At 39.4% G+C, this 10977-nt stretch overlaps 1 protein-coding gene across 5 annotated transcripts in view; it reads right to left on the bottom strand.

Annotated features, from left to right (window-relative positions):
* Positions 1-220: 220 nt before the first annotated feature.
* The window catches only part of FARS2 (phenylalanyl-tRNA synthetase 2, mitochondrial), a 256063-nt gene continuing 245306 nt past the window's right edge, over positions 221-10977 (bottom strand). For 4 of the 5 annotated variants that reach the window (XM_085321692.1, XM_085321694.1, XM_085321693.1 and 1 more), the window contains one exon: positions 221-539. In XM_085321692.1, the coding sequence (XP_085177818.1) occupies positions 392-539 (148 nt within the window). In that variant the 3' untranslated portion in view covers positions 221-391. The remainder of the gene's footprint in view (positions 540-10977) is intronic. The other variant, XM_085321695.1, reaches the window with a different exon arrangement.

Consider the following 10977-nt stretch of genomic DNA (forward strand, 5'->3'; position numbering starts at 1 on the left):
CTGAGCTAAGTTGTGTCTCTGTTTTGCTCCATTCGTTACATGGATAGAAGATCTTGTCAACACAGAAATAATGCCAAGAATTTACAGTTTAATGTAACCCAGGGACCAATTAACAACACAGAAAACCACCAGGCAGTGAACTTCTTATTGTAGCAGGAGGGAAATCTTACGTTACTGCTTTTCTCCTCTTTCTTAAAATAAAGCGCCAGCACTTTATCAATGATTTCTCAGTAGTAAAGTTTATTATCTGGAAGTTCTACCATTGCCCATTTCTCATCAGTTTCCACATGCTAGGCTCAGTCACAAAACTCCTCTCTTTTCTTGTCACCTCATCCACCCAAAACAACAACAACAAAAAAACCAGAAATAGAAATGTAACTAGGGCTTCAGATCATGGATGTGAGAATCTGCCCTCAACCCCAAGTTCTCGAACAGCTGATTCTTCAATAGCTTGATGGATGTCATGCACCTCGTCCTGAGTTAAAGTCCTTTCTGGGTGACGGTAGATGATACGGTAGCAATGGCTGACCTTCTTTGTCCTACAAAATAAAAACCAAAAAACAGCTTATAAATACACTTGCCTATACACGCAAATACATGAGGTCAAATACCTACCCTTCGGACCATTTTATATTCACTGTCTAATTTTGTTCCTGTTGGTTGAAAATCATCTAAATGCTAAAATACATTGTCTGGAGAGGTGGGACTGAATTTTAATCTTGGCAGAGAGCTTTCCTGAAGTTCACCTTATACCCCAGCTAGTTTCTGCTGTAGGTCATTCTCTGTTTCCACTCTGCCAGATCTTCACATCGAAACAGAAACTTTTGAGAGAAATCACTGGGCCTACTAGAATGCTTTTCACAGAAGGACACAGGTCAGTTCTGTGTCACTGACTCTCTACTAGGAAGTCTAGGTAGAAAAAAATATGAGTGAAAGGATTACCTGTGTCACAGGCAAGGCTTACAAAGAGCAATGGTGTGTAGGTACCAACAGTGAGCTCTGTAGGAGTTAACTTCACATGAGCACAGCTTTACATTAGCTTCTTACCAGAGTAAACAAGCCCAGGGTGAGGGCTACGCTACCACAGCCGAACTGCTGCTGATACCACAGCGCTCTCATTTTGGCGCTAGTGTGGCTATCTCTAGGGAGCACAGGGCACATGTACCCCTCTTGGACCAGTGGGGATCAGCAGTGATAGACATAAGAAAAACATGTCATAAGCTCTGAGCCCTAGAAAGTGATGTTGTTAGCTAATGGGAGGCATCTCATAGGCCTTGCCATCCAGTCTCCAGCCTGGAGGAGGAAACTCTCAACTTCTGCTGAAAACACAGCTGTAAAACAAATGGAAACATTTATTTTTTAGTTCAGGTGACTATTTTCCTGCCATTGGAAAGGAGAAACAAGGACAAAATGTGTCTGAAGTCTGAATTTGTGGGAAAAGGACACAGAATGATGCTGACATTCATATCTGAAGCAGGAAATGAAATGGCAACTTCTTCACAGCCCTTCTTGCACTGACATGTCCCACAGCTGAGGTGCAGCACACTGAAACATGTAACAGATTTGTGGATGTACTCTGGTGTGATGATAAGAAACCTGCTTCTCCACCAGTGCGTTGTGAGGTGGGACAGTGGCCTGAAACCCCCACAGAGCTGTTTAGGAGAACATTCTTGTAAAAGCAATCAGAAATGCAACTGCTGCCATTATGTACCATAAAGGTGGCCCAGCAACACAAGGGAAGCTCAACAAAATCAGAAAGAAACAGGGTGAGACATGACAGCAGCCCCAACTGTCAAAATTTCTTTCTTCTTGGTGTGAAAAGACAAAGGACAAATGGGAGGAGGAATAGTGAAGAGGGGTGTGATGAGTGAAACACTAAGACCAACTGAGTGATAGGAAAAGAATAAACTAATTAAGAGTTGCTGAGTAGCCAAAGACGACAGGTTAATATAAAACAAGGAACAAAACAAGCTGACTAAGAGAGCACAAAATCCTCATAAAAGAGAAAAAAGGGCATTTGATAGACTTCCTGTCTTGCTCTCCATCAAAAAGATGCTGGAGTACATAGCTCCTGTAAGAAGAAGGAATTTCTGTAACTGCCGTACTTGCATTAGTGAATTTAAATACTTGGCAGTTGTAGTATCCTTTTTATTTTTAGTTTCAAATGGAACCCACACAGCTTCTACTTTCAAAGGTAACTACTCACTTCAGTGAAAGCAGGAGAATCTGAGGGGAAAAATAAAGGGAAACTAGAGATCAAGTACTGGACAGAAGGATCTCCCAGACTAGCAGAACTTACCATTTAATGACGCAGAAAGGCATTCACTAATGTTCAGGTCATTCATCTCCAGGAAATTGTTTTGTGTTTTATTGTAACCATTTGATTAAAACTGAGGCTGTATGTATATTTAACATGTGTTCATACACACGGATAACTTTGAAGATGCTCATGTCAACATCAAATCCTTCCAGAAACAAGGCACTGATAGATTTTATCTCTGTCAAGCCACCTTGTATCAACTCTGTCCTACCCTGCCTGGATGGGAAGCTTGCCTTGCTCCCAAAGGCAGTTTAAAATAAAAAGATTATTTCAAATTGAACTGTACTTCCTTTTTTTGTGTGCTTTGAAGACAAAGTAGTTACATCTGATGAGCATAAGAAAGGGCAAAATGCATCTCAAAGTATGTTACCTGACCACAGTTAACTGCTAAAAACTAGGTAAGCACTTTCACTGGGTGCAGGATAAACATTGTATAAAATTGTATGTTCAAGAAAAGAGGAAGAGGTGTAACTGCAGAGAAGGTGTTGCTCTGCTAGCCGACTCTGCTCCACCTCTGCAAAGCAGCTGAGAGGGCAGATCTGAGAGAAGCAAGTAAATGGAATAACAAGGGGTTAGGCCTGATGCAACACTCTGAGAGTGAAAATTGAATAAAAGGGAGGGATAATTATTTGGGGCTCAACAGGAACAATTTTCAAAAGCAGGCAGATGAGTACCATTGCAGCCGGTAGTACTGCAGTTTTTAYGGTGTTACAGTAATCCACTTGAATAAAAAACTGCTTTGCTGAAAATATTCTTGGAAGTGGTGCAAACACAAGCCTGGTCCTGACATCCTGAATATTCTGGGAACATATCCACAGTGGAAATCCCATTACTACCATTTTATGTGACGTAAACTTAAGTTTGCTTAATGCATTTAAGCTGTGGTAGGGGTAGCTACAGTACTGTTTTTTCACTGGAGATGGTTAATTCAAGACAATGATTTTTCTAGACCTATGTGTTTATACACCCCCCTCCCTACATCCTAGTAGGAAGCTCATTCATGAAACAGACTAATTAAATAGGTCAGAAGATGACTCAGGATTGTGGGCATCGTGGAAAAACAGCATCGTTAGGAGGCATTTCAAATAGGAAAGGCTAGAGGTCTTACAGAGCAGCACTGGACAGCTCTGTAAAGTGCTTCTGTTAGCTGCAGCTGATTATTTACTCTAATTTTAATTACAGCCAAGCAATGATGTAACTATTAATATACACTGCTGGCAACACATTGCTCATATGGCCAGTAAATATACTTTTCTCGCACCACATAGCTAGGATTATTTGCAAGTTTGTTACTAATTAGAGACAAGGAGTATAACAGTTTAATGATATTTCAATGAAAGACACATTTTCAGAAAATAGAAGCATTGTTTCCAGAGCAGTGTCATCTAAATTTTCAAGGCATATAGGCAAAACTACTTCTTGGCTCTTTTCCCCCTTAACATTTAGGCTTTGCTTCCTGCCCCTTAAAATACTAAGGCTGCAATTCATCATTGCCATTGGCTGCAACTGGAAACCGTTATTATCTGCAAATAATAAATGTTTGCAGGTTTCCTTTCTTGCTTTCCTTCCTTTCTGTGAGGACACACAGAGGGTTTGTCTACCTTAAAGATGGCTCTGCTAATACATAAGAAACTGCTCTGCATGTCACGCTGCAGCCTGGAGATACAGAAACAGCAGCAGATTTGAAGCTGAAACCTAGAACAGCAGATTCACAAGGTAAACGAAAGGAGAAGCTTAACACTAGTGCAGAGGACTTTATTTTCCTAAACTGCCCTCCAGACAACTGCATATGGTTTACAGTCACGCAGACTCCTTCTCCTTCCATTAGGCTTTTGCTGACCTTAGTGTCACAGTCTCCTCTGCACCAGCCTGCAGCTTTCAGGTAGCGAAACACAGCAAATATAGCAAGGCACTGCTCAAATAAAAGCAGTAGAAAGATGGTGATGCATTCTGATGCCATGAGAGGAAATGAGGATGCAGCCAACGAACAAATATTGAGGTGGAACAATGCCTAATATTCTTTCATGTATTTATTTTTTGGAGGAAACAATTTTGCACCATGATTTTCAGGAATTGGCACACAGCCTCCTCCATGTGCTTGAGAATTGCTCACTGCTAGGTCAGATTCACTGCATGTGGCCAACCTGAAGGTCAGTGTATATGTTTCAATATTTCAGCCTAATACATAAGCACAGCTTGAAGCTGAGGGGCCTGAATCTTCCACTAGCCTAATAAAATGAACATGAAAGCAACCTGACACTGACAAGGCTAAAATGAAAGGATACRTTAGGCAATAGAAATTAATACCTGTACGTCAGATTTCCCTGCACAAAAKTCCACTGAAAGATGTTTTAAATACAAGTTGGCTAGAAAGCTGACCCCAGATGCTATCAACAGGAAAACATCTAAAAATATAGCCACAGGGGAACCTGTCTCAGTGGTTAGATGAAGGTAAGACATGGGTCATTTCATACCCAAAATGTTGCCTAAACAATAAATGCCTGGTAATGGTATTTGTCTTTTCTGTATGCAGTAATTGAGAATAAGAATGAAAAGTTCTCCATCCAAAACTTGAAGAGGAAGATAAAAGGGCAGTGTTGAGTTGGGGAAAAAAAAGTCTTTTTAACTGTGTTCTATTTGCCATTCTACTTTCCATCGGTCTCAAAGCCTAGAGACTTCTGTATGGAGGTTACCATTGCTTTTATCTGCCTGATGATTATATAGACTTAGACATTTTTCTAGAAAGTTGTATTTACTTTGAGGAATACAAAAGTAAAGATGACAATCTCCTCCAGCATCAAGCAGCAAAAAAAAAAAAAAAAAAAAAGAGTACTCTCTCTTCCGCCCTCTGAGTAATTTACTAAGCAGTGCTACTCACCATCATTTCTGTGTTTCCCCCTTCCTAAGCAGTACTAATTATAATGAAAGATCTACACACATATAGTAATACAAGTACTTAAGATTCGTTTCTCTGTGTCAATGAAGTTCTTCTGGGGTCTTCCAATTCCTGCTGCAGCAGTTTGTATCCTATATTCCAAAGAAAGACTCATCATGTAATTACCCCACATACCCCTTCACACAGTATATAATGACTGTTACATGTTACAGAGAGATCAGGTCATGATCTGAGTATGCATGGAGTGCAATAGATCTTAGAGAAGAGAAAGACAGCTTTTTCTTTCTTTTTTCTTTCTTTCCCCTTTTTTCTTTTTTCTTTNCAACAATGTCCTTCAGGGGAGGCTGATGCACAGCAAACGAAGAGTCTCGTGTTTCCAGGAATATAATTGCCAAAGCTATGCAGAAAGCACAGCTTTGGCCTTACATTGTGGCTCAGCCAATTCCAGAAGGATTCCTGTTGTAAGTTGGGATARGAAGAAATAATTAACTGCAAGAATACCAAGCATGTAGATAGATATCTTAGCTTTGTTTTCTTTTAGACCTGGAGTCTGACTTCTTTTGGAACAGGAACAATAGCCTGAGTTAGGGCAGGTAAGCCCTGAGCTCTCCCAGCCGGGTACATGACGTTCTACCCCTAGTGACACCAGAGAGGAACCCTGCTGACTTCCCACAAAAAACAAGAAAGCTATCCAAAGCTGAATGTGTAGCTGCATCTGCCTGCATTTCCACGTGGTAGTTTGCAACAAGACTAACGAGGTTATTTAGATACTCAATTCAGACACATCCACTTACAGGTTTGCATGAAATCTATGGGAAGGAAGACCTCCACAATGCTTAGTAGATGTTGGCGCCAGCGCCTGCAGGAAAACAGCCCTTTGGCTCAGCTAAGCACTCTCTTTGAAGAATCTATCCAGCCAAAGCTTCTCTTTCCATTCACTTTATTCTTGCTTCTTCACATTTCTATCTTAAAAAGACAGCAAAGACCTCAGCATCTAACACTACAGCAAAGAGATAATTACCTTTTCCTTTTCGTTTCATGCTTTCAAACCACATCCACCACTATTATAGTGTGTGCAACTACTAAATGTCATACTATAAATTTTAAATTGACAAATAGTGCTCTTTGCAAGGAACCACATCACAGAAAATGGCAAAAGGCTTGTGCTATATACTATACTGTCAATGGCAAATAATTCAATTACCATGGTGATATGCATGTAGAATATAGCAGTAATTCTCTGAACAAAGGCCTTACCCAAAGATGYGTTCTCATCAGTCCTTTCAAATGCTAATACCCCATTTCTCTGGAAGAGTGCATTGTATCCAAGAGCACGTTTTAAAAAATGGACATGTTTTTGTTTCAGGTGATTTTGATGCTAGTGAAAGGCACTAGATCAGCTCCAGAAGAAAGAAATGTTTCAAACTCACAGAAAACAGGGAAAGGTTGTTTCTGTTGCATTGCTTTTCCAGCCATCACCTGGCAGAAGAATGATTCAGTTTCAAAGGCAGTTGAGGTCAGCATAACCATGTTGAGGCTGTCAACGTTATTTGACTATTGTGGGTTTTTTTCAGTTTTGATTTTAAAAGAGATGTATGTTCAATGACACAGATTTGGACTGAAAAGGTTGTTATTTATTTTCAGACTTGAGACAATCATAGACTTTTTGATTCTTTCTAATTGGCCTTTATGAAATCTGTATCTGGTAACTAAACCCTGAACTTTCTGGGCCTTTTCGTTCTGTCTTTCTTTAATATTAATTCTTTTTAAAGCTTATCTCTTAATTTAGAAGAAARAGTCAAAATTCTGTTAGTAACCAGGTTACTGAGAGAGATAAAGAGAATGGTACCGGATGCAGTAACACCTTCATAGTTAAGATAATGAAAGCTAGATGAATRATGTAAGCAAGTGCACTGAAACTTCTCAGTCTCTGTGACACTTTTAAGTAGCCRTAAGTAAGCCACTTTTTAGTATCTGAACATTTTGAATTGGTTAGAAAGTTTTGACCATGACTTTCCTTTTTAACCTGAATCTATCACCTAATTGCTTATATGCTGGAAGAGATACAAGCAGACCTGTAATATACTGAAAAATTCCATCGCGAGTAAGTATCACTTAGAGGAGAAAGTCTCTTGGCTGCTAGATGTACTCATGAAAGTTTAGTTAAAGGACTCAACCTATTCTCCGTGCTTTGGCCCAGTACTTCAGCCCCTAATTACCTTTTCTCATTTCAAGAGATCATCTTGATTTCTTGATAAATGCCAGCAAAAGAAAAATTAATTTGAGTGGTGTAGGGTTCTTTTCCACTAGCTACCAAACAGAAGCAACACAGATCAAGTTATACAAAAAAGTGAAAGAATATTTCCCTCATGCACTGTTACAGTCATCTCAGGAACTAGTCAACAACACAGTCAACCCATTTCAGATCCAAGTACTTTCCATGGAAGAGCTCTTAAAACTCACAGTATGAAAAGTAATGGAATCCATTACATTCACATAATGATGAAATATCATTAGTATGAAGAATAAGGAGAAAAATATTCTCCATCATACCAAAAGAAAACCTCAAGTCTCCATAGGATCATAAGCTGACTGTGATTCAGACTTCTGCTATCATGGAAAGCCAAAATAAAATTGCAAAGACTTGGGGTTTGGCTCTTTTTGTTTGCTTGTTTTTGTTTTTTATACAACCACTCACTGATTCCCTGAAGAAGGCAATCATCACCATCCTAAAGCAAGTATGGAATAAGTTCTCAAAGAGGGCAGGTTCCAGCATCAGTGCTGACTGCTCAGTCTTCTCCAGTCTCCCTCCCTTTGGGAAAAACATTTGTCAAGCACAGATGACAAATTCCAGTCATATCTGACCTATGCCAATAATTAAGAATCCATTCCACATGGATTCAAATATGGATATGGCTGAGAGATGTCCCTCTTTTAAGATGACCTTTGCTCTCTCAAATCTTTCTTGCATTCTTCAGTTCCTAAGGGCTCACCACTCAGCTACTGCTTTTGTTCAAAATTGTGATCTAAATCTAGAAGGATTCAAGAGTAGGCTAGAGGCTGAGTATCTTTGAGACCCTGGAGCACYCCTCATTCCAGACAGTTGCAACATTGTGCACTTTTAATAGCAAAAACATCTCAACTTACTGAAGTTGAGGCTTTCAGGAATAAAAGAAAGTCTTGCAGTGGGGCATGCACACAAAGATCAGAATGCATGCAAGCTGCAAGGCTCAGAATATGATACAAGAACCTACTTTTCTTTCAGAGTTTTCACTATCATAGATAAAAGGACTGCACWGGTGAATTAAAGACAGGAAAAAGCAAACTTTCCAAAATAAATACGTATGTACAAAATCCACTGAAATAATTGCCAACCACTGCAGTGGCAAACAGGAAAAGGTTGTTTAGTAAAATATTTGGGAAACCTAATTATGTGCTAAACATAGAAATATAATTGGGTGCTGAAAGTGAGAGAAAAAAAGTGATGATCTCAGCACCATACAAGACAGAATATCTGTTTCTGGGTACAGCTCAGAGTTTTATTTAGCTTCACGTTCCCTAGGTTTGACTGAAAACATTCACTTTAAAAAGCTGTTCAATGTCTAATCACATTTTCACAAAAAAATACACATGGATTACTAAAAGCAATATTTTTACAATTTTTTGTTTAAAATTTGACCATTACATGCTTAAATATTTGCCAAGTCAGCAAACAAAAAAAACCTCAAATAATTGGGTTTCAGTATTGTGCCTCATGGGAACATACCTCCAATCTCCTTGATTTTTTCTTTCTTTGTGTAGTTCAGAACCAATGGCAAGACTGTAATTCCCACRAGATGCCAAGAATAAAAATTCCCACAGTGCATCACTCCTGCTCTCTAGAAAAGATTCTTGACTGACATGGCTCACGAGAAATCATAGAGTACTGAGGAGAACAGAAGCATGTAATATCTGAAAGTCCTACCAGCAGAAGTATTTTAACTACTAGCCAGCAAATAAGAACAAATTTTCACAAGAAGCTTTACATTTTCAATCAGAAAAAACACAACCAATCAACAAATTTTTTGTCAGCCCTGGATCTTCCACTTTTTCTACATTTCTCTGACCTCCTAAATCCCAGGTAATGTAAAGGGAGTATGACAGAGCTGTGGCAACATTAGGTATTACAGATTTCTGGCAGAACACCATGGCTTAGGCAAGATATCCTGTTCACAACCCTTAGTGCCCTTCCAGTGCAACTGGTGAGCACAGGAGTAGATCAGCAACAAAACCTCTTTGCAGGGAGTAATTTTAAGAGATGTAATAGTTTTGCAAAGTTGCCGTGCTCCTTGTACAAAGACACTATGTTTACTACCTCCCAAGCTGAAGCAGGTAAGTAAGAGGAAGGATGACAGTTTGGTCCTATTTTTGCCAAACAGCAATATTAATGATTCCATCACTGGTCATTAGTTACAATGGTCTCCCTCAAAAGTTTCCAACCATTGGCAACTGAAATGCGTCTGGAAGCTCTAAGAATGACAACCTATCTCAGTTATCTGAACAAACGCAACACGAGAGGTGAATTTGGACTCTTTCAAATGCTATCTAAAAAATTTATAGTAAAAATGTGAAGTGTGATACATTTTCAGTCCTTCTGAGTGAAGGATCAAAGAAACGAAGTATAAATATTTAGCAGTTTTTTCCCCCCAACTACATGTTAATACTAAAGGCTACAAAAAGTATTACTAAAAAAAACATTGCTGTCAAATTAAAACACGTTTCATAATGGAGTAAAAAGGGAATTTATAAGAGAATTTAAAACAATTCATTCTCCTATGAAATCAGGATTGGAGTGACAGGAGGTTCAGAAGTATTTCCATTGAGCGCTAGATTTCAGGGTCTACAAAGTTAGGTGACAGATAAGTGCACAGGGAGGACTGAACGGTTTTTTTAGGTAYTTGTGTAGATTTCATCACTGAGATTAATGGTTTAATCCTCACCACATCTAGAAGCTAGGTACAAGTTTAAGTCTTCTCTATATTTGTTAAGAGTTGAGGAAAAGCTAGACAAGGCCCTGGACTCCCACAGGTCAAAAGCCTAAATGATTTTTCCAAAGTCACACAGCAAATCAATAGAGGTGGGACTTGAGTTAAGTGCAGAATCAGACTCCTTGAGTTACTCATCTTTTAAGTTACCTTTCCCATGCACACACACTTTGAGCCATCCTTTTTTCTGCAAATTGTACAACTGCCCTAGAAGCAAAAGAGGATATGGCATGAAAAAGCAAGTCACCCCATACACAATGGACAGCACAGGGAAAAGTACAGAGCCAACACCGTGTTCAGTAAGTGACAAACTAATGCCAAATGAAAAGAAAACAGGAAGGGAAGAAGGGAAAAGTGAGGGACAAGATGAGTTAATAGAAGCATGGAAGAAAGAAAAGASTTAAAAGTTGAGAGCAGAGGTTAAAAGAAATCACTTGCTCTTTTTGTATAAAAGTAACAAATTAAAAGCACTTCAAAGAATCATAGAATCAGTAAGGTTGGAAGGGACCTCTGGATCTGGAGATCATCTAGTCCAACCTCCCCGATCAGCAGGGTCACCTAGAGCATGTTAGGCAGGGCTGCATCCAGGTGGGCCTTGAAGATCTCCAGAGAAGGAGACTCCACAGCCTCTCTGGGCAACCGGTGCCAGTGCTCCGTCACTCTCACAGGGAAGAAATTCCCCCTCACATTCAGGCGGAACTTCCTGTGCTTCAATTTCTGCCCATTGCCTCTTGTCC

The sequence above is a fragment of the Rhea americana genome, unplaced genomic scaffold (assembly GCF_003343005.1).
Source record: "Rhea americana isolate MKP2758 unplaced genomic scaffold, rheAme1 scaffold_70, whole genome shotgun sequence".
NCBI lineage: Eukaryota > Metazoa > Chordata > Aves > Rheiformes > Rheidae > Rhea > Rhea americana.